The sequence below is a fragment of the Salmo salar genome, chromosome ssa13 (genome assembly GCF_905237065.1).
Source record: "Salmo salar chromosome ssa13, Ssal_v3.1, whole genome shotgun sequence".
Classification (NCBI taxonomy): domain Eukaryota; kingdom Metazoa; phylum Chordata; class Actinopteri; order Salmoniformes; family Salmonidae; genus Salmo; species Salmo salar.
Window position 1 is genome coordinate 97,085,025 of NC_059454.1, and position 24,150 is coordinate 97,109,174.

At 41.1% G+C, this 24,150-nt stretch overlaps 2 protein-coding genes across 3 annotated transcripts; one reads left to right on the forward strand and one right to left on the reverse strand.

The window, feature by feature from the left end:
- Positions 1 to 4,473: 4,473 nt before the first annotated feature.
- Positions 4,474 to 11,947, forward strand: cops4 (COP9 constitutive photomorphogenic homolog subunit 4 (Arabidopsis)). Of its 2 annotated transcripts, XM_014138539.2 has the most exons (10): positions 4,474 to 4,656; positions 5,210 to 5,289; positions 5,422 to 5,573; positions 5,661 to 5,764; positions 5,892 to 6,196; positions 6,366 to 6,536; positions 6,640 to 6,755; positions 7,243 to 7,287; positions 10,114 to 10,198; positions 10,496 to 11,947. In XM_014138539.2, exons 1-10 carry the CDS (start codon positions 4,583 to 4,585, stop codon positions 10,627 to 10,629), a joined length of 1,266 nt encoding a protein of 421 aa, XP_013994014.1. In that variant the 5' UTR covers positions 4,474 to 4,582; the 3' UTR covers positions 10,630 to 11,947. The 2 variants fall into 2 exon arrangements, with proteins under 2 accessions (XP_013994014.1, NP_001167326.1); NM_001173855.1 differs by lacking the exon at positions 7,243 to 7,287 and having other exon boundaries at positions 4,578 to 4,656.
- On the reverse strand, positions 11,948 to 13,004 carry LOC106568325 (trypsin inhibitor ClTI-1). The gene is made up of 4 exons (XM_014138571.2): positions 12,726 to 13,004; positions 12,612 to 12,637; positions 12,361 to 12,470; positions 11,948 to 12,097 (listed from the first exon to the last, which is right to left on the reverse strand). Exons 1-4 carry the CDS (start codon positions 12,775 to 12,777, stop codon positions 12,052 to 12,054), a joined length of 234 nt encoding a protein of 77 aa, XP_013994046.1. The 5' UTR covers positions 12,778 to 13,004; the 3' UTR covers positions 11,948 to 12,051.
- Between the last annotated feature and the right edge of the window lie 11,146 nt (positions 13,005 to 24,150).

The following is a 24,150-nucleotide window of genomic DNA, read 5'->3' on the forward strand; positions in this document are numbered from 1 at the left end:
CTCTTCCCCCTTCAGGAGGCTGAAAATATTAGGCATTGGCCCTCAGATCCCCAAAAAGTTATACAGCTGCACCATTGAGAGCATCTTGACTGGCTGCATCACCGCTTGGTATGGAAACTGCTTGGCATCCGACTGCAAGGCGTTACAGAGGATAGTGTATACAGCCCAGTACATCACTGGGGCCAAGCTCCCTGCCATCCAGGACCTCTATACCAGGCAGTGTCAGAAGAAAGCTAAAAAAATGATCAAAGACTCCAGCCACCCAAGTCATAGACTGTTCTCTCTGCTACCGCACGGCAAGCGATACCAATGCACCAAGTCTGGAGCCAACAGGACCATGAACAGCTTCTACCCCCAAGCCATTAGACTGCTAAATAGTTAGTTAAATAGTTAACCAAATAACTACCCGGACTATCTGCATTTACCCTTTTTGCACAAACTTTTTTGACTCATCAGATATGCTGCTGCTACAGTTTATTTGCTATCCTGTTGCATAGTCACGCTATTCCTGGTTATATGTACATATCTACCTCAATTACCTCATACCCCTGCACATTGACTCAGTACTGATACCCCGTGTATATAGCCAAGTTATCGTTACTCATTGTGTATTTTCTATTTATTCCGTAAATGATTATTTTTCAATTATTTCTCAATTTTTCTCTCTGCATTGTTAGGAAGGGCCCGTAAGTAAGCATTTCACTGTTAGTCTACACCTGTTGTTTATGGCACATGTGACAAATCATTTTTTGTTGTTGATTTTTAGCCTCTCACCAGGGTAACCTGGGACAGATAATCTAACCCCCTCAGTATATTGAAAGCAGGTGCTTCTTCATAGATGTGGTTTGAGTTAATTAAATAATTAACATCCCATCATGCTTAGGATCATGTATAAAAATGTACAGTTTCCCAATATTTTCAATTTGACTACCATGGCTAGAATAAGAGATCTCAGTGACTTTGAAAGAGGGGTCTCAAAGGCGCATTGAAACTGTTCTGGCGGCTCGTGGTGGCTCAACGCCCTATTAAGGCGCTCTATGCTGGTGTTTCCTTTATTTTGGCAGTTACCTGTAGATCAGTAAAGCTGTACAGTTCACAAAAATAACGATTTTGGAATATAAATAAATAATTAGTTATTTGGTCACATTTAACCGCTGATGTAACAACATGTACATACAGTAGTCAATGTAAAAACACTGAATTCAGTATAGGCTAAACACCATCTTTAACGTTCCCGGGCTGGGGCCCTGGGGCCTCTGCCCTCATGGTCTTGCAGGCTCTCTGTAACACACTGCTACTGTGACAAAGATAGAGAGATGGGCCACGTCTCAAATCAAATTGTATTTGTCACATGCGCCGAATACCACAAGTGTAGACTTTACAGTTATATGCTTACTTACAAGCCCTTTCCCACAAATGCAGTTAAAAAGTATACAAATTAACAAATAGATTAAAAAAAAATAGTAACACAATAAAATAACTATAATGAGGCTATATACAGGCAGGCAGCCTATTTATATACAGTGGCAAGAAAAAGTAACCCTTTGGAATTACCTGGATTTCTGCATAAATTGGTCATCAAATTTGATCTGATCTTCATCCAAGTCACAACAATAGACAAACATAGTGTGCTTAAACTAATAACACACACATTATTGTCTTTTTGTTGTCTATGTTGAATATATCATTTAAACATTCACAGTGTAGGTTGGAAAAAGTATGTGAACCCCTAGGCTAATGACTTCTCCAAAAGCTAATTGGAGTCAGGTGTCAGCTAACCTGGAGTCCAATCAATGAGACGAGATTGGAGATGTTGGTTAGAGATGCCTTGTCCTATAAAAAACGTGTTCACAAAATTTAGTTTGCTATTTATAAGAAGCATTGCCTGATGTGAACCATGTCTTGAACAAAAGAGATCTCAGAAGACCTGAGATTAAGAATTGTTGACTTGCATGAAGCTGAAAAGGGTTACAAAAGTATCTCTAAAAGCCTTGATGTTCATCAGTCCACGGTTAGACAAATTGTCTATAAATGGAGAAAGCACTGTTGTTACTCTCCCTAGGAGTGGCCGTCCTGCAAAGATGACTGCAAGAGCACAGCGCAGAATGCTCAATGAGGTTATTAAGAAGAATCCTAGAATGTCAGCTAAAGACTTAAATGAATCTCTGGAACATGCTAACATCTCTGAGTCTACGATTCGTGAAACACTAAACAAGAATGGTGTTCATGGGAGGACACCACAGAATAAGCCACTGCTGTCCAAAAAAAAAACATTGCTGCACGTCAAGTTTGCAAAAGTGCACCTGGATGTTCCACAGCGCTACTGGCAACATTTCCTGTGGACAGATGAAACTACAGTTGAGTTTTTGGAAGGAACACACAACACTGTGGTGGAAAAAAAGGCACATCAACCTCATCCCAACTGTAAGCTATGTTGGAAGGAGCATCATGGTTTGGGGCTGCTTTGCTGCCTCAGGGCCTGGACAGCTTGCTATCATTGACGGAAAAATGAATTCCAAAGTTTATCAGGACATTTTGCAGGAGAATGTTAGGTTATGTGTCTGACGAATTGAAGCTCAACAGAAGTCAGGTGATGCAACAGGACAACGACCCAAAACGCATAAAAGAAATTCCTTCTGAGATGGCCCAGTCAGTCCAGAACTCAACCTGCTTGAGATGCTGTGCCATGACCTCAAGCAGTTCACACTAGACATCCCAAGAACATTGCTGAACTGAGAGTTTTGTGAAGGGGAATGGTCCAAAATTCCTCTTGACAGTTGTACTGGTCTAATTCGCAACTACAGAAAATGTTTGGTTGAGGTTATTGCTGCCAAAGGAGGGTCAACCAGTTATTAAATCCAAGGGTTCACATTTTCCACCCTGCACTATGAATGTTTACACGGTGTGTTCAATAAAGACATGAACATATAATTGTTATTAGTTTAAGCTGACTGTTTGTCTATTGTTGTGACCTAGATGAAGATCAGATCAAATTATGTGGAAATACAGCTATTTCCAAAGGGTTCACATACTTTTTCTTGCCACTAGTGAAACTTGACCAGGGCACATAGGGTTCTCACAGGCATGTATTTTGTCCATCCTACTATGATTCTTTAGAAAATACAGGGAATGGGGAGGGTGTTCAAATGTAGATGTGTGTGGTTTTAGTTAATTAAAAAAAAAAATGTATTCTGCTGAAATGCAACAAGACATTTTCAGACACAGAACACCGGGAAGATGCTTTGGTCAAATTCAAACTATGGTTATTGCTAGTCGAGCAGTATAGGATACTTGTGTTGTCCAAAAATATGACCCTTCCTGACGAATTATGATATTGTCCAAAGATGCCCCTCATTTGTTCTATTTAATCTAAGGAAGGCCCTAAAAATTGTCAAGCACTCCAGCCACCCTAGTCATAGACTGTTCTCTCTGCTACCGCACGGCAAACAGTACCGGAGTGCCAAGTCTTGGTCAAAAAGGCTTCTTAACAGTTTCTACCCACCAAGCCATAAAACTGCTCAACAGTTAATCCAATGGCAACCTGGACTATTTGCATTGCTTTTTTTCCAACACTGCTACACGCTGTTTATCTATTCATAGTCACTTTACCCTTACATGTACATATTACCACACTCAAACTGTAACCTGCGCATTGACTTGGTACTGGTACCCCTGTATATGGCCTCGTTATTTTGTGTTACTATTTTTATTTAGTAAATATTTTCTTAACTCATATTTTTCTTAACTGCATTGTTGGGTAAGGGTTTGTAAGTAAGCATTTCATGGTAAGGTTGTATTCAGCAAATACATTTAGATTTTTAACCTTTTATTTAACTAGGCAAGTCAGTTAAGAACAAATTAACTGACTTGTTCAGGGGCAGAACCACAGATTTGTACCTTGTCAGCTTGGGGATTGGATCTAGCAACCTTTTGGTTACTGGCCCAATGCTCTAACCACTAGGCTACCTGCCGCCCGATCTAAGTGTCTGTCCCAAATAGCACTTTATTCCCTATAAAGTGCAACACTTTTATGACCAGGTCAAAAGTAGTGCACTACATAGGGAATATGGTACCATTTGGGTTATAACTTAAGAGCTAACATTTACCTTTTCAGCTGGCAATTAGACTCTTGTTATGCCTTGTCACATTGTTTGTTTTTGGCCTGCAGTCATTCTTTTCTCATGTTTGTCATTTAGTTGTTCAGGTACTGTATGGGCTACATCTATCTTAAGGTGTGTTGTGTCAAGGTTGACCAATATATTTTTAAATCACACCTGTGTTAATTAACATAAGAAAATGACAGCTGCCTAAGCATAAAACGTGACAAGGCACACGAGTCTAATTATTTGGAAAATACAGACATGAAAATAACTTTTTATTCAGTAAAACGTTGTTAGACGTTGCATAGTAATAACAGAAGTCTAAAGAGCAAACTAATCTCTGTTTTAGAGACCAACGTCTAAAACTGTTGTACAGATCTGCTACAAGCCTTGGAGGACCTTCTAGGCGTTCCCTGTGTAGCGTGGGCAGCATACCCTCTTGTCGGCTGATAATTCTCGTTGTTGACACTTCGTCGGAGAAAATGGCGGCTGGAGTGAGACAGGAGCTTGCACAACTTATGAATTCAAGCGGATCTCACAAAGATCTCGCTGGAAAGTATGTATTGGCCAAAATGGCTGAAAATATATGTGCGTGGAGATGTACATTACTTTAGACCTGAGTGTGACGTTTACAGTGAATTATTAACGTGTCAATGAGCAGCCCGCCGATGCTAGTTATGCTAGCTAGCAATAGCTATTAGCATCACACTGCGGCTAGCATAGGTTAGACGTTTAACCGGTACTGTATGTATCTAACGTTATCTACCGGTATGTTAGCTAATGTTAATTATCAACTAGCTAGACAGTGTCTGTGGATAAAATGATTGCCAAATGTATTGTGTTGTCAACAGTGTGCACTGGTCGATTAGTTACAGTTTAGTTTAACGTCAGTTAGCTATGGCTTTTAGTAATGTAGATAACTAACTAAATATAGCTCGCTAACTTGGCTTTTGATGTGTGTATTGATTTGCATTTGGTATTGGAGGCTTGCTATTCCATTGTAATTTCAGAAAGTGCTTTAGTGAAAATAATTGTAAATTCTCAAGTCATGAATATAATTTTTCATTTAAGCTAACTAGTTAATACACCCCTTGTTTTATCAATTGTAGATATCGACAGATTCTGGAGAAGGCCATCCAATTCACAGATGCAGAACAATTGGAATCATTAAAAGCATTCGTCGAAGCAAGTACGTATCCTGTATAAAGTACAGGATGGAATAAATCCTGCTTACCATTTACTAACCTGTTACATAAAGTCCCCCTTTTCCTTTGTACAATCATTACTGTATATCCTTTCTAACTGTAATCCTGTCCTGCAGTGGTCAATGAGAACGTCAGCTTAGTGATCTCTAGACAGCTGCTGACAGACTTCTGCACAAACATACCCAGTCTTCCTGATAGCACAGCCAAGTCAGTTTACCACTTCACACTAGAGAAGATACAGCCCAGGGTCATCTCATTTGAAGAACAGGTGAGTACTGTGCACATTGCACATACCTGGTTTCCCAGATCTAGCCTAGACACTGGTTTGAAATAAATAACACATGTCTACCCCCAGGTGGCCTCCATCAGACAGCACCTATCCACCATCTATGAGAAGGAGGAGGACTGGAGAAATGCTGCTCAGGTTCTAGTGGGCATTCCTCTGGAGACAGGACAGAAGTAAGTCAATTTAGTCCAGTGTTTCCCAATATATTTTTGCGCGACTCGCCGGGAGTGTACAATTTGGTTCTAGCTGAGCACTAACACGTCTGATTCAACTAATAAACCCTCTTGTCCTCTTGGTCAGGCAGTACAACGTAGACTATAAGTTGGACACGTACCTGAAGATCGCCCGTCTGTACCTGGAGGATGATGACCCTGTTCAGGCCGAGGCCTACATCAACAGAGCCTCTCTGCTCCAGAACGAGTCCACCAACGAACAGCTACAGGTCCACTACAAAGTGTGCTACGCCAGAGTGTTGGACTACAGGAGGAAGTTTATCGAGGCTGCACAGCGGTACAACGAGCTCTCTTACAAGTCCATCGTTCACGAGACGGAGCGTCTAGAGGCCCTGAAGCACGCTCTTCATTGCACCATCCTGGCATCAGCAGGTACCTTGCCACTGGTTTGTCTATTGTCTGTCACAACATTTTGAAAGGTGTGTAGTCAAAGCAGCTCTAACTGTGTCGTTGCTTTTTTGGCTCCAGTTTTTTGTTGCGCTATATTTGGACTGCAAGGTATTAACAGTAAAGTTCACTCTCCCTCCCTCTTTCTCTCCAGGCCAGCAGCGCTCCCGTATGTTAGCCACCCTGTTTAAAGACGAGCGCTGTCAGCAGCTGGCGGCCTATGGCATCCTAGAGAAGATGTACCTGGACCGCATAATCAGGGGGAACCAGCTGCAGGAGTTTGCTGCCATGCTCATGCCCCACCAGAAAGCCACCACTGGGGATGGTTAGTCTCCCAACTCAGCCTCTCTCCATAGTCCCTAGTTATTTAATTGATTGTGTAATAAGAAAATATGCTCAGCTGCATTACTGTGGGATTCTGTTTCTAGGCTCCAGCATATTGGACAGAGCTGTTATTGAACACAACCTGCTGTCTGCTAGCAAACTTTACAACAACATCACGTTTGAAGAGCTAGGGGCGCTTCTGGAGATCCCTCCCGCTAAGGTAAGATGGAGTTCAACATACAAGACTCAACAGCACTTTCACAGGCGTACGTTTTTTTTCCGGAGGGGTGTAGGTAGATAGGTCTAGGGTTTTGGTAATGCGTCCTGTAACTTAGTGTATTTGTAAATGTTGAAAATCAGGTGCGTTTTAAATGATTCTTTAATTTGTTATCAAGAGTGACAGTTGGTGTAGGCATATCATCTTATTCCTCAAGACATGAAGTATCTGATGGAGAACATCACTTTTCAGGGAAAGAGTTAGGGATGTAATTTATGATGAATGTAGCGTTTTGAGGGCATAACCAAAACCTTTATGAGAGGTTGAAGTAAAAAAATAAAAAAATAATAGTATTTTCACAGACATACAGTATTTATCCCAAAATATAAACACAATATTTTGTGGTCTGTTATGAAAGTTGAAGTGTCAGTATTAAAGCAGCAGCATTACCTAGAAGGCTTGTATTTTGAATATACATGTTGTTGTGCAGGACGATTATCTCCATGGTGAGGTCCCTGGTTACAGATGCAGTCTGGTAGGGAACATAATCACTACTTTACTAATGAATGGGGTGTGAAACCTAAAATACAGTGAAATAAAAGCCTTTGTTGGCTCTTTCTCGCTCTCTCAACTTCTTGGTTGAAGACAGAGGTAATCAGAACGGAATGTGCACTCCCCTTATAATACCAGCTAAATGCTGTGGCTGATATTTTTGTTAACGTAAAGGGTGTCCTTGTAATTCCTAAAGGCTCATATTGTGTTATATTTAGGGAAGTAGGCTACTTCAGGTAGTGGGATTGGGGATACATTATTCATAACCATGTGAAATTGTAGGGTCTTATTGATGATCAAGTTGATAAGTGGCACCTAGGTAAGACATTGATCTGTAATTTATTTTCTCTGTGGTAAGTAGTAAATTAGTTTTATACTGAAAACAAACCTTGTACTGTACAAATAAATAGCCTGTGTTGCAATGACAGGAAAGCTGTGGAGACTGTTAAAGTTTAATGATACAGGCATTAGAAAGGTCTGAGCTTGCCTGAACTTAGTATTTCTGTTCTATCATCATGGAACAGCGCCAACTGAATTCCACCCTATTGTATATTTTGTTTCTTCTTATTACCCAGTCATTTATTGCATGCATATCTTATATCCCACAGTGTGTTTCTAGTACAGAACGTTTCTGTTGCTATTCTCCCCAGTATGACTTTTTCAACTCTGCTGAATTGAAAATATTGTAGAGTTAGCTATGTGAACTACTCATTGGTTTGTGTTAGTGCACTAGGTTACAACGTCCAAATAAGGAGTAAACCTATGAGATATTTGTTGTTGAAAGATTGTGAACTGCATGTCTAGTTACAGTGGACTTAGTGTACATATTGAATTGAAAAGTGGGATGGTGTTAGTCAATTATAACGGGAGTGAGACGCTACACTACATTTCTCCATTGGGCTGGGTGAGACCAAAACACATTGTAATTTGTAGGTAATGCATACATTTACTGCTGACGCATACATGTAACTGACAAAATAAAGGAAACGATAACTTTAAGGGTATTGGGAATAGATTCTACAAGTGTCTGGAACTCTATTGGAGGGATGCGACACCAGTCTTCCATGAGAAATTCCATCATTTGGTGTTTTGTTGATGGTGGTGGAAAACACTGTCTTATTGCTGCTTCAGAACCTCCCATAAGTGTTCAATTAGATTGAAATCCGGTGACTGACCCACACGCACACAATTTAAACCCCTATGCTCCTTTGGGAACCCTCTTTCATAGTCACTGTGATTTATTCTAGCCATGGTATACATGACCCTAAGCATGATGGGATGTTAATTTCTTAATTAATTAAGGAAATGCGTGTGGAAACACCTGCTTTCATGATATACTGAACTAAATATAAACACAACATGTAAAGTGTTGGTCCCATGTTTCATGAGCTGAAATAAAAGATCCCAGAAATGTTCCATACGCACAAAAAGCTTATTTCTCTCAAATGTTCTGTACACATTTGTTTTACATCCCTGTTAGTGAGCATTTCTCCTTTACCAAGATAATCCATCCACCTGACAGGTGTGGCATATCAAGAAACTGATTAAACAGCATGATCATTACATGGGTCCACCTTGTTCTGGGGACAATAAAAGGCCACTCTAAAATGTGCAGTTTTGTCACACAACACAATGCCATAGATGTCTCAAGTTTTGATTGAGCGTGCAATTGGCATGCTGACTGCAGGAATGTCCACCAGAGCTGTTGGCAGAGAATTGAATGTTAATCTTTCTACCATAAGCCGCCCCCAACAGCGTTTTTAGAGAATTTGGCAGTACGTCTGACCGGCCTCACAAACGCAGACCACGTGTAACCACGTCAGATCAGGACCTCCACTTCTGGCTTCTTCACCTGCGGGATTGTCTGAGACCAGCCACCCGGACAGCTGATGAAACTGAGGAGTATTTCTGTCTGTAATAAAGCTAATTTTGTGGGGGAAAACTCATTCTGATTGGCTGGGCCTGGCTCCCCAGTGGGTGGGCCTATGCCCACCCATGGCTGCGCCTGTCAGGTGTAAAAATCGTAGATTATATGAACTGTAACTAAGTAAAATCGTTGAAATTGTTGCATGTTGCGTTTTATTTTTGTACAGTATACTTAATTTACTCAAATGTTTCCTGTATTTTGGCAGTTACCTGTACATGTTGGCTGTATTGTGAAGTATTACAGTAGTTATGTACACAGACTAACGAGCACCTAACAACACTTCATACTCCTATTGGCCTGAACTGAATCTGACCATGTTTCACTGGCCTGATCCAGAAACAACCCCTAGTACCTACCACTACCCACTTCATGGGGACCTGAAAGGATTGTACCATAAGCCAGTGATTCTCAACTGGTGGGTTGCGACCCAAATTTGGGTCAATTGGTCAGGGGTGTCTGAGTAAAAAGAAAAACTAAAACCAGGTAGAAAATGTGTACAAATGATCATGAACCTGCATTTAACAAAATATAAGTTGATCTCATTTTAATTATTGATGACAAAAAAGGTGGGCGTGTTGTTCCCTTGTCATATAATTGCTACATTTACTATCAATATAGCATAAAAAATTCAGATTGTATTTTGAACCCCAAAACATTGGCATTTGAAAATTGGATCATGACTGAAACAACCTGGTTCAATTTGGGTTCGGAAGAAAAACCAACCACTGCTAAACAATATGGCTAATAGCACATGAGGCTATGGTTGTTTCTGGACAGGGCTGTTAACTTGTTACTGACATGTTCCTATGTGTAGTTAGTAGTATGTGTGTGTGCCATGGCGATGCCAGTGAACTATCCCTGTGTGTCTGTCCCTGTCCCCAGGCTGAAAAGATCGCCTCCCAGATGATAACAGAGGGACGCATGAACGGCTTTATCGACCAGATAGACGGAATCGTCCACTTTGAGAGTGAGTACTTAGCCGTTAGCTGTGCATGGACTCCTCTATAGAAGACTACAGAAGACTATGCCCACTGCCCAGTTAGCTCTAGGAGGAGGAAATGCCTCTCTCTCTACGCTAGGGCCTTGTTCCTCTTGGTTAATTCATTCCTGTCAGCGCAAGATTCCATGGTTCCTTTTTAAGTTTCTGCTTTTCTAGCTAATGTAATCCTAGGCTTTTTTTTTTTTTCATTATTAAAATATTATTGTGTTATTTCTTTTCAATAAGATGCCTAACCCTCTTTCTCCCTTGCTCTCTGTCTCTCAGCACGGGAGCCCCTGCCCACCTGGGACAAGCAGATCCAGTCTCTATGTTTTCAGGTGAACAACCTGCTGGAAAAGATCACTGCTGCTGCTCCTGAGTGGACAGCCCAGGCCATGGAGGCTCAGATGACCCAGTAGACTGACTGACACCCCCTGGCCTGGAACACTCCACATGACCACCCACACCAGGCACACCCCCTGGGCCTGGAACACTCCACATGACCACCCACACCAGGCACACCCCCTGGCCTGGAACACTCCACATGACCACCCACACCAGGCACACCCACTGGCCTGGGACATCCCAAATGACCACCCACACCAGGCACACCCTCTAGCCTGGGACATCTCACATGACCACCCACACCAGGCACACCCACTGGCCTGGGACATCCCAAATGACCAGGCACACCCCCTGGCCTGGGACATCTCACATGACCACCCACACCAGGCACACCCACTGGCCTGGGACATCCCACATGACCACCCACACCAGGCACACCCACTGGCCTGGGACATCTCACATCACCCCACACACCAGGGCACACCTGGCCTGGGACATCTCACATGACCACCCACACCAGGCACACCCACTGGCCTGGGACATCTCACATGACCACCCACACCAGGCACACCCCCTTGCCTGGAACACCTCACATCACCCCACACACCAGGGCACACCTGGCCTGGAACACCTCACATCACCCCACACACCAGGGCAGACCTGGCCTGGAATACCCCACACACCAGGGCACATCTCACATGGCACCCTAGTCCTTATTCACTATAGAGGGTGCGATTTTGGCTGGGTGGCTGGGCTAAGTGCGAAGTTTTGTAAGATCGTACTGTTCTGAAGACTGCAAACACGAAATTGTTCAGTTGAAACCAGTTGAAGCCAAATTCTGTTGTATTTTGGCAGGGGTTAATAGAGCTTAGCCGAGCACCCGGCCTTAGTAGTGGTAGGGGAAACACTGGCCACTCCTCCCCACATTCTCTGTCTCCCTCTCTCTCTGTTTCTCTGTCTCTCTCTCTTGCTCTCTCTCTGTCTCTCTCTGTCTCTCGCCCATTTAAGTGTGAGACATGTTTCAATCTGGTGTTCTCTAGCATGTTTCTCAGAAGAAGGCTGCTGTATATTATGCTTGGAGTTTCCCATTCATCTTTCTAGGACTAATAAATGGATACTTGAATCCATAGGCTCATCAAGTTACCAGTGGTTGCAATCTCATATATACTTTGATTTCATGTATTACAAACCAGAGAACGCAAACACTGATGTCCCACGACGAAGGTGTTAGTGATTCAATTTGAAATGTGAAAGACACACAGGCCATGCCTACCGACACTTAATTTGTTGCTGTATTCTTGTACAATGATTTAGTTACATTCTGTTTGGAAACATTTTGTCAGACCTGGAGTGCAACTTCAACAAAGAGATGAATAAAAAAAAAAAAAGAAATGTCGGCATACATTTTTTATTTCTTCTGAATAATCAGCTCTTTTTCATCACTATTTGTGTTTCAGCCATGTTTTATACTGTTGAATTTGCCATATCTGACTTCTTCAACAAGGTCCATGTTTGACAATAAGTATCTTCTTCCTGGTTTCTCTGCAAGAGAAAAAATGAATTGCAATTTACTTAGACCCTGTCAGTATAAATGACATTGTACTCTCACCAGTTTGATTGGAATCAGCAGGATAGAGATAGTCAGCTTATAGATGATGACTTGCATATAGTAATCAGGTAACATAAGGTTTTACAACTAGATTAACCATGTACTTTCCATCTCCAGTCCCTCTTTATAATCAGCATCCAGGATCCAAACAACTCATTTTATAACAACAATGACTGATAGTGTTTCTTTGTTGTACCTTACAGTGTCACACAACACACACTCGTTGGTGTAAGTGACTCCGTTGGATCCACACACGGGCTCAAAGTGGAAGGGACAGCCAGGCTGCTGATAGTTGTAGCATGCCGGCTAAAGGAAAGATGTTTGAGTGTTGTGAGCTTTGTCTTTCCTCCCAGTTTTAATTAATTTGAATGGACCATTATCAGTTACACAAGAAAAACTAGTTTAGTCAACTCTTTGTGTCAAAATATGAATAACTGGATACATTACCTTCTTAAAATTTGCCCCCTGCACATCTGATGGACAAAACATTGTCATTGATATAGTGACAACATTAACCATACATACTAAAAGTACATTTCAATGGTGAAGAAGTATGCTTACTTGAGAGGCAAGATATGACGAGAAGAAGGAGAAAGGTTGGTTTACCAGGCATATTGGCAACTGCAGTAGTCCGCTACGGTGAGTGTTTCTCCTAGTAATAAATGTCTATATACTCTATTAGTGTTTTGGGAAACTTCAATGACCTAATTTCTGGCCAAAGTCCCCCTTCGGTTCTATTGACAGTGACACACATTTTTGGCTCTAGTCCTAAACAAAATGTCAAACAGTAGCACTATGCAGATATCCAAGCTCTTGTGAAGACCAATGTTGAATATTTCTCTGGGTCAGGTTGGTTCTGTCTCTATTGTTATAACCACACTCCCTGGTGATTCATTCAGCTAGCTGTTATGATGTCTCTTCAAGGCAGTATTCAGAAGGACAAACAACAGTTTTGTACTTATTGAGTATGATCATTTCAGGGGAACACAAATCACACATAACAGAGGGAACAACTCAAACAGACCTGCATGGTAGGGCTCCGTTTGACAAGTCAATGATTCATTTATCTCTAATGGGCTCTCTACAGCTTCATCCTGTCCACACGTGGTTTCCGTAGTTTCTCACTGACTTTATCTCGATGACAAACCATGAGTAGCTAGTAGGCCTATAGTAATCATTACCAGGTTAACCAATACATGTGTTCAGTGCTTCACCCTGGCCTGGGGTGTGTTGGAGGTATATGTTGATGCTCAGAATAACTTTTACTGATGTTATACAGTTTCTAGGAATTACTGAATGATCAAGCCACAATGTATGTCCCATTTTAGCATTTCTATAGCATTCATATTAACAAATCGGCAAAAATGGTCTGCAAAAATGACATTTATTGCATTGTATTTCTTACATCAAGAAAATATAATTCTAAAGTAAAAAACGTATTCAGGATACCGGAATTCGATCTCAGATTTTTTTCTTCAGGTCTCTGACGCCATCTAGAGGAAAACAGACATGAATACCACAACACACTTTTTCATTTTCGTTTTTTGCCTAAAACACTTGACCTACTCTACTGTACAATGATGACCCATACCACAAAGTACTAAAATGACTCACTGTCTTACACTTATAGTCAAACATTACTTTATACAGTAAGGTTCAAGTGTCAGTCAGGCTACGCAAGCAGGTATGGTGCCATTACAGTTTCCACAGAACTACGGGGTACTCAGTGTATTGCTCTGTGAAACATTAACAGGCTTGTGGTTGTACCTTAGCTCAGAAGATCCCCTGCTCCTTGCGTAGATCTATGTCTCTTTTCAGCTGACAGGTAGAGCACAGCTGACACCACAAGTCCCCACACAGGGAGCCCTGGACACCAAACCAAACAAGACACTTTGTCCAGGTCAGGAGAGAGACAGGGAGAGCGTCATCATACATACATCAGAGCCTGTCCATCTGGTTAGAATGTTTCATGTGACAGAATAACAGACCCAGAGCAGCCTATGACTGTTACAGTATAAGCTAAGCGAAAGGAATTCACCCTAATGTTGTTTCTGGTGCGGTACATGGTGCGCATGGTCATGGAAGACCCACACAGACAACACTCATCCATATCACTGGCGACAGAGCAGCACAGACATGGGAAGCACCAATAACCACAACAACCTAGGGGAGGGAGGGAGGGAGGGAGGGAGGGAGGGAGGGAGGGAGGGAGGGAGGGAGAGAGACAATGAGAGGGGGGAAAAATCAAATGAATATGGCAATTTGTTGTTTACTAGAATGTGCTGTTTTTTCACCTCAAACGCAAATGCCACAATTGGACCTGACTCTAACCTTTAAAGGACAGGAGGCTGAGACTAACAGCATCGGTGTCAACACTATTACATAGAAAGCCTTGTTACTGCACAACAGTGTCCTCATCAGCTTACATAAAGAACACCTTTGCATAGACAGTATTGCATGCATATGGTACTGTGGGTGTACTGTGTACATGTGATAGTAATCAGTAGAAGTTACCTCCCCTTACTACAGCGACTGTGTCCTGGGCCTTCTACTATGGTAGAACATGCAAATCACTCAATTTGTTTGTATTGAAATGCGGAGTCGAATGGATTATTCTTTCAGCTAGTGTAAGTAATGAATCCACTGGTGCCAAAATGGTCTGATTGTGATATTGAAATGTATATATATACCATAGATATAAAATATGTAGTATACATAGTACTTCACAAATAAGTCAATACAATAGGTCAACATGTGATTCTATGCTTTATAATGTTATCAACTTTAGTACTGCTATGTAACCACATTCAGTGTCTGGGTTCAAATATTTACTGAACAAAAATATAAAAGCAACATGCAGCAATTTAAAAGATTTTACTGAGTTACAGTTCATATAAGGAAATCAGTCAATTCACCTGTGTAATTAATGATCATGCTGTTTATTCATCTTCTTGATATGCCACACCTGTCAGGTGGATGGATTATCTTGGTAAAGGAGAAATGCTCACTAACAGGGATGTAAACAAATTTGTGCACAACATTTGAGAGAAATAAGCTTTTTGTGCGTATGGAACATTTCTGGGATCTTTTATTTCAGCTCATGAAACATGGGACCAACACTTTACATGTTACATTTATATTTTTGTTCAGTAAAGTTAAGAGGTTCACTACTGTCCACTATTCCATTTTCCCATCAGAGTTGTTTCCATCCAGTTGACTTGTTGCAGATAAAAGTCTGTGCATAAATACATAGTGCACATAAAAATAACTTTTCAAGTTAAATCTTTTGAGGTTAAATTCCCATGTGCCGAATAAAAAATGAAAGTTAAATGGGTTTCCATCGCATTTTCAACTCTAGCCCTACTGTCACTAAAACTATTGCGTAGGTATAGCGAAAGTGCCCACTCTGGTATGGGCACGTGCTCTCTAGCCAATGGCTACAGTTGAGGTATAGCCTACTACATGATGAGATTACTATAGACAAAAGTGCGAAATTGTTTTTATTGATCAAATGGCAACCAAGCATCGATCATCATGCCACCAGAATAAGAACCTCAATATTTATTGAAAGGAGCATCAACCTAATCCCTGTGCACTTTCACCACCCTTTAAAGTTCATCGTAATTGATATCATCTGTAGCCTAATTTAACTGCATGGTTTCCCATTATGTTGTGACATTTTGATCCGACATGTAGGCTACTTTACTGGCATAAAAAGGCTAGATGGAAACCTGTTTAATATCAAGCCATTCTGAAGATGCTGGAATTATATTTTAAATGAAGGTGCGAATGCCTACAATATGTAGGTTATATTGAAGTGTTAGGTTTGCAAGGAATAGCCGCTCGGAATTGGAGAGATGTGTAAGCTTTGCTGAATAACTGGGCCTGCCAGGAGTATTTGTATTTGTATTTATTAAGGATCCCTGGGGTCCAGCAACATTAAAGCAGTTATATACAGTTAAAAACATTACATTTCATAACACTTTTCACAACACATTAAGTGTGTTCCCACAGGCCACTACTCTACTATCACATATCTACAATTCAAGGTCCATGTGTGCACGTGTGTAGAGTGCGTGTCTTATCAATTGTACAGCTGAAGTCGGAAGTTTACATACGCCTTAGCCAAATACATTTAAACTCAGTTTTTCACAATTCCTGACATTTAATCCCAGTAAAAATTCCCTGTTTTAGGTCAGATAGGATCACCACTTTATTTTAGGGTTGTGAAATGTCAGAATAATAGTAGAGAGAATGGTTTATTTCAGCTTTTATTTCTTTCATCACATTCCCAGTGGGTCAGAAGTTTACATACACTCAATTAGTATTTGGTAGCATTGCCTTTAAATTGTTTAACTTGGGTCAAACATTTCGGGTAGCATTCCACAACCTTCCCACAATAAGTTGGGTGAATTTTGGCCCATTCTTCCTGACAGAGCTGGTGTAACTGAGTCAGGTTTGTAGGCCTCCTTGCTCGCACATACTTTTTCAGTTCTGCCCACAAATGTTCTATAGGATTGAGGTCAGGGCTTTGTGATGGCCACTCCAATACCTTGACTTTGTTGTCCTTAAGCCATTTTGCCACAACTTTGGAAGTATGCTTGGGGTCATTGTCCATTTGGAAGACCCATTGTGACAAGCTTTAACTTCCTGACTGATGTCTTGAGATGTTGCTTCAATATATCCATGTAATTTTCCATCCTCATGATGTCATCTATTTTGTGAAATGCACCAGTCCCTCCTGCAGCAAAGCACCCCCACAACATGATGCTGCCACCCCCGTCCTTCACGGTTGGAATGGTGTTCTTCCCCCTTTTTCCTCCAAACATAACGCCGGTCATTATGGCCAAACATTTCTATTCTTGTTTCATCAGACCAGAGGATATTTCCCCAAAAAGTACGATCTTTGTCCCCATGTGCAGTTGCAAACCGTAGTCTGGCTTTTTTATGGCGGTTTTGGAGCAGTGGCTTCTTCCTTGCTGAGCGGCCTTTTAGGTTATGTCGATATAGGACTTGTTTTACTGTGGATATAGATACTTTTGTACCTGTTTCCTCCAGCATCTTCACAAGGTCCTTTGCTGTTGTTCTGGGATTGATTTGCACTTTTTGCACCAAAGTACGTTCGTCTCTAGGAGACAGAACGCGTCTCCTTCCTGAGCAGTATGACGGCTGCGTGGTCTCGTGGTGTTAATACTTGTGTACTATTGTTTTTACAGATGAACGTGGTACCTTCATGCGTTTGGAAATTGCTCCCAAGGGTGAACCAGACTTGTGGAGGTCTACAATTTTTCTTCTGAGGTCTTGGCTGATTTCTTTTGATTTTCTCATGATGTCAAGCAAAGAGGCACTGAGTTTGAAGGTAGGCCTTGAAATACATCCACAGGTACACCTCCAATTGACTCAAATGATGTCAATTAGCCTATCAGAAGCTTCTAAAGCCATGACATCATTTTCTGGAATTTTCCAAGCTGTTTAAAGGCACAGTCAACTTAGCGTATGTAAACTTCTGACTCACTGGAATTGTGATACAGTGAATTACAAGTGAAATAATCTGTCTGTAAACAATTGTTGGAAAAATTACTTGTGTCATGCACAAAGTAGATGTCCTAACCGACTTGCCAAAACTATAGTTTGTTAACAAGAAAGTTGTGGAGTGGTTGAAAAAGGAGTTTCAACGACTCCAACCTAAGTGTATGTAAACTTCCGACTTCAACTGTATGTGTGTCTGTGCTCGTGTGTGTGTCTCTTCACAGTCCCTGGTTTTCCATAAGTTGTATTTTTATCTGTTTTTAAAATCTGATTCTACTACTTGGATCAGTTACCTGCTGTGGAATAGAGTTCCATGTAGCCATGGCTCTATATAGTACTGTGCGTCTCCCATAGTCTGTTCTGGATTTGGGTATTGTGAAGAGACCTTTCGTGGCATGTCTTGTGGGGTATGCATGGGTGTCTGAGCTGTGTGCTAGTAGTTTAAACAGACACCTCAGTGCATTCAGCATGTCAACACTTCTTACAAAAACAAGTAGTGATAACGTCAATCTCTCCTCCACTTTGAGCCATGAGAGATTTACATGCATATTATGAATGTTAGCTCTCTGTGTACATTTAAGGGCCAGCCGTGCTTTTCTGTTCTGAGCCAATTGTAATTTTCCCAGGTCTCTGTTTGTGGCACCTGACCACACGACTGAACAGTAGTCCAGGTGCGACAAAACTAGAGCCTGTATTACCTGCCTTTTTGAAAGTGTTGTTAAAAAGCCAGAGTATCGCTTTATTCCAGACAAACTTCTGCCCATCTTAGCTACTGTTGTATCAACATGTTTTGACCATGACTGTTTACAATTCAGGGCTACTCCAAGCAGGTTTAGTCACCTCAACTTGCTCAAACTCCACATTATTTATTACAAGATTTAGTTGAGGTTTAGGGTTTAGGGAATGATTTGTCCCAAATACAATTCTGTTAGTTGTTTAAATATTTAGGACTAACTTATTCCCTGACATCCATTCTGAAACTAACTGCAGCTCTTTGTTAAGTGTTGCAGTGATTTCACTCACTGTAGTAGCAGAAGGGTATAGTGTTGAGTCATCTGCATACACACTGGCTTTTCTCAAGGCCAGTGGCATGTCAATAGTAAAGATTTAAAAAGTTAAGGGGCCTAGACAGCTGCCCTGGGGAATTCCTAGTTCTACCTGGATTATGTTAGAAAGGCTTCCATTAAATAACACCCTCTTTTTTCTGTTAGACAGGTAACTCTTTATCCACAATATAGCAGGGGGTGTAAAGCCATAACACATACATTTTTCCATCAGCAGACTATGATCGATAATGTCAAAAGCCGCACTGAAGTCTAAGAAAACAGCTATTATTTGCAATTTCTCTGAGCCAATCATCAGTCATTTGTGTAAGTGACATGCTTTTTGAATGTCCTTCCCTTTACTAAGGGTTGGTAACAGGCTGATTGGTCGGCTATTTGAGTCAGTAAAGGGGGTTTTACTATTCTTGGGTAGCGGAATTACGTTTCTTCCCTCCAGGCCTGGGGCACACACTTTCTAGTAGGGTTAGATGGAAGATATGGTAAATAGGAGTGGCAATATCATCCGCTATTATCCTCAGTAATTTTCCATCAATGTTGTCAGACCACAGTGGCTTGTCATTGTTGATAGACAACAATAATTTTTTCACCACTTCCACATTCACTTTATGGAATTCAAAATTACAAGGCTTGTCTTTCATAATTTGATCAGTTATACTTCAACGTTTAGTGTCAGTGTTTGTTGCTGGCATGTCATGCCTAAGTTTGCTAATCTTCCCAATTGTCACGCCCTGGCCATAGAGAGGGTTTATTCTCTATTTTGGTTAGGCCAGGGTGTGACTAGGGTGGGCATTCTATGTCCTTTTTTCTATGCATTGTATTTCTTTGTTTTGGCCTGGTATGGCTCTCAATCAGGGACAGCTGTACATCGTTGTCGCTGATTGGGAGCCATACTTAGGCAGCCTGTTTTCCTGTGGGTAGTTGTTTTCTGTCTTGTGTGTTCACCTGGCAGAACTGTTGGCTTTTGTTTTCTTGTTTTATTTAAAGTGTCAATAAAGTTAATATGAGCACTTACCACACTGCATCTTGGTCCCCTCTGTCAGACGATCGTTACACCAATGAAAAAAGTCCTTTAAGTAATTGGTAATATCAGTGGGTTTTGTGATGAATGAGCCGTTTGATTAATTGAATGATGGAGCTGAGTTTGCCTTTTTGCCCAAATTTTCATTTAAGCTTGTTACTCAAAATGTTTATATCATTCTTTATGTGATTTATCTTTGTTTATCTATGTGGCCAAATTATTATAGGAGGACTTGGGAGAATAATGATTTGCAACAGACAGCGCATTCAGTATCAGAAATAGAAATACAGGCAGACTGGCCTGCTACTGTGCCTTTCTGTGTCTTCGATATTCTTTCATGCTCAATGATGCACCTGGCCTCTCCACTGACTATCAGCTAATCCTATTTGTTCTTGTGAATTCATATTGCAAATTGATGCAGTTTTGAATGCTTTTATGGGTAATATATTTCTAGTTAGCCTATTGCATATCTGGACAAACAATCCACCTACCACTATTGTCACTATGAATGGTGGATAGAGGGCAGGATAGACCGTTAGACTGGTAGACAATACTGACCTGTGATATAGTAAAAGTTAGCACACGGAAAAGTGTAGTGCAAAAGGGAAGTACCAAAACATCTTGATATAAGGGAGGTGCATACAAGCAGATGAGGAAATGTTGCTAGGTTGGTAGAAATTATATAGTAAAACCTGCAAAAGAGCAGATGTAAACCAGTGAAAAAATGCACTACCCTCCCCTGTGCCCAATAAAAAACCACACAACCCTCCCCAAAGCAAAAATCCCTCACCTTTATCATACCCTGTTCAAAGGCACTTCAATCTTATGTTTTTCACATTCACTCTCTGAATGGCACACATACCCAGTCCATATCTCAATTATCTCAAGGCTTAAAAATCCTTATTTAACCTGTCTCCTCCACTTCATCTATACTGATTGAAGTGGATTTAACAAGTGACATCAATAAGGGATCATAGCTTTCACCTGGATTCACCTGGTCAGTCTATGTCATGGAAAGAATAGGTGTTCATAATGTGTTGTATACTCAGTGTATGTACTCTGGTCCCAGATCTGTTTGTGCTGTTTGCCAACTCCATAATATTGACAAAAAAATGGATCTTAAAGGCGTTAGCCATCAGTGACGGAGTTGACGAGCCACTGATGGAGTTGACAACAGATACTTAAAACAGACATATTTTTTGCCTCTAAAAATAAAAGTTCAATCCAAATATTTGTAAAATATATAAAATTATTTATTTGAAAATCCCCAATAAATACATAACCACTCTATAAGATCTTTCAGCACTCTGACGGAGTTTATGTTAGACAAAAATCTGACAGCGTTTACATCATTTTTCTTCTTCATTCACAGTAGCAATTTTGTTTTTCCACAGTTGCTTTATAACTCTAAAACCTAATTAAATGTAACATATTCAAAACAAAATTCATATTCTATTTTAATCTCTCAGGCAGATGGAGTTGACAGTTTATGTTTGTGACCATGGTGATTCCAATATTGTTTGCTTAAATCTATCAAAAGTAGAGAACTATACAGACCATGAGGGGTCTTTTTGCACTACATGTAATGAGGACAGGAAGAATCGGTCTTTATGGTATAGCTGACCCTGCTCATTCCTGATTCAATTGGGATTTTAGACAAATCTGATGGAGTAAATAAAATCTTTCAGGAATCAAATTTTTGAGATCAATATTATCTATTGCAAAGAACTACATCCAATAGTTTTTAAGTTAATAGCAATTTTTGCCAGTTTTTATAATTTTCAAATTTTCAATTTTCAATTTTTTGGAGAGTTTGAAAATGGGATCCTTTGCTCCAGACAAGGGAATTTCCAGGCATTTCCAGGCATTTCACCCTTTGCCTTGATGACAGCTTTGCACACTTTCAGCATTCTCTCAACCAGCTTCACCTGGAATGCTTTACCAACAGTCTTGAAGGAGTTCCCACATATGCTGAGCACTTGTTGGCTGCTTTTCCTTCCCTCTGCGGTCCAACTCATCCCAAACCATCTCAATTGGGTTGAGGTCGGGTGATTGTGGAGGCCAGATCATCTGATGCAGCACTCCATCACTCTCCTTCTTGGTCAAATAGCCCTTACACAGCCTGGAGGTGCGTTGGGTCATTGTCCTGTTGAAACACAAATGATAGTCCCACTAAGCACAAACCAGATGGGAAGGCGTATCGCTGCAGAATGCTGTGGTAGCCATGCTGGTTAAGTGTGCCTTGAATTCTAAATAAATCACTGACAGTGTCACCAGCAAAGCACCCCCATACCATCACACTTCCTCCTCCATGCTTCACGGTGGGAACCACACATGCGGAGATCATTCATTCACCTACTCGTCTCACAAAGACACGGCGGTTGGAACCAAAAATGTCTAATTTGGACTCATCAGACCAAAGAACAGATTTCCACCGGTCTAATGTCCGTTGCTCGTGTTTCTTGGCCCTAGCAAGTCTCTTCTTCTTATTGGTGCCCTTTATTAGTGTTTTATTTTTTCAGCAATTCAACCATGAAGGCCTGATTCTGCGTGAACATCAACTGAATAGTTGATGTTGAGATGTGTCTGTTACTTGAACTCTGTGAAGCATTTATTTGGGCTGCAATTTCTGAGGCTGGCAACTCTAATGAACGTATCCTCTGCAGCAGAGGTAACTGTGGGTCTTCCTTTCCTGTGGCGGTCCTCATGAGAGACAGTTTCATCATAGCACTTGATGGTTTTTGCGACTGCACTTGAGGAAACTTTCAAAGTTTCATCAGACCAGAGACTCTTGTTTCTCATGGTCTGAGAGTCCTTTAGGTGCCTTTTGGCAAACTCCAAGCGGGCTGTCATGTGCCTTTTACTGAGGAGTGGCTTCCATCTGGCCACTCTACCATAAAGGCCTGATTGGTCGAGTGCTCTAGGAAGAGTCTAGGTGGTTCCAAACTTCTTCCATTTAAGAATGATGGAGGCCACTGTGTTCTTGGGGACCTTCAATGCTGCAGAAATGTTTTGGTACCCTTCCACAGATCTGTGCCTGGACATAATCCTGTCTCGTCACTCTGTGGACAATTCCTTCGACCTCATGGCTTGATGTTTGCTCTGACATGCACTGTCAACTGTGAGACCTTATATAGACAGGTGTGTGCCTTTCAAAATCATGTCCAATCAATTGAATTTACCACAGGTGGACTCCAATCAAGTTGTAGAAACATCTCAAGGATGATCAATGGAAACAGGACGCACTTGAGCAAAATTTCGAGTCTCATAGCAAAGGGTCTCAATACTTATGTAAATAAACAATTTCAGTTATTTCTTTATTACACATTTGCGAAAATTTCTAAAAACCTGTTTTCACTTTGTCATTATGGGGTATTCTGTGTAGATTGATGAGGATTATTTTTTATTTGATCCATGTTAGAATAAGGCATAACGTAACAAAATTTGGTAAAAGGGAAAGGGTCTGAATACTTTCCAAATGCACTGTATATGCATGAGGGTGAGTAAGTACCAGGTTAAGGACCAGGACTAAAGGGGGCTAACCTTACAAACCGATAACAATCCCCAAGGATCCCTGTATTGATTTTTTGGCAGGTAATTTGACTTTATGAGGCCTAGGTTCAAACTGGCAGCTGCACCCCATGTGTTGGTGTCTGTAATAAACATGTGGACTGGAGTTAAACCACCTAACCCTAGTCACATATAGTGAAAAATGTTTTTTTGGAGGGATACTCTGATTACAGGTGTGTGTGTATGTGTGAGAGAGTGAGAGAGAGAGAGAGAGAGAGAGAGAGAGAGAGAGAGAGAGAGAGAGGGGGGGATTGGACTGGAGGGGATTCCCTTTGATCAAAGATTCCCTGGAAGATCAGGGGCGGAAATCCCGGGGGGGACACGACCCCCCCATCCTGGGAAAAATATATGTCCCCCCCAATTTATCACTGAAACATAACTATGTAATTTAAATAATATTAATAATACGCAATGAAAGCAATTGTGCTGATTATAGACACTTAATAGCGCGTTTTTAAGTTTCAAAAGATTGCAACCCCCCCACCCTTTGCCTCACAATGGTTTGATCCACTGCCAGTTCCTTAGTTGGCAAGGTAACAGAGGGGTCGTGTCTACTGTCTGAAAGGCACTCAATGAAAGTAACTGACGTGAGGTTAATCTAGTCAATCGCGCACACACACTAGCTGAATATGCAGAGCTAGCGCGCAAATATTAACTATTAAGCTAGCTAGTACCTATTCCATTTATGTGGCGTCGTCAAAGATGGAATCTTTGCTATCGTCAATTTATTCCAAGATCAGCATGCAGATGATGTAAGTTAGTGCTTCAAAGTCCCTGTGATAAGGTTAGCGATAAACTGAAGTCC

Coding starts and splice junctions, on each gene's coding strand:
- cops4 (XM_014138539.2), top strand. CDS start 4,583: ATGGCGGCTGGAGTGAGACAGGAGCTTGCACAACTTATGAATTCAAGC. Junction 5,574..5,660: donor TCATCTCATTTGAAGAACAG/GTGAGTACTGTG, acceptor GTCTACCCCCAG/GTGGCCTCCATCAGACAGCA. Junction 10,199..10,495: donor CGGAATCGTCCACTTTGAGA/GTGAGTACTTAG, acceptor TCTGTCTCTCAG/CACGGGAGCCCCTGCCCACC.
- LOC106568325 (XM_014138571.2), bottom strand. CDS start 12,777: ATGCCTGGTAAACCAACCTTTCTCCTTCTTCTCGTCATATCTTGCCTC. Junction 12,638..12,725: donor CGTCATATCTTGCCTCTCAA/GTAAGCATACTT, acceptor TTTGTCCATCAG/ATGTGCAGGGGGCAAATTTT. Junction 12,098..12,360: donor GTGTTGTGTGACACTGTAAG/GTACAACAAAGA, acceptor TTTCTCTTGCAG/AGAAACCAGGAAGAAGATAC.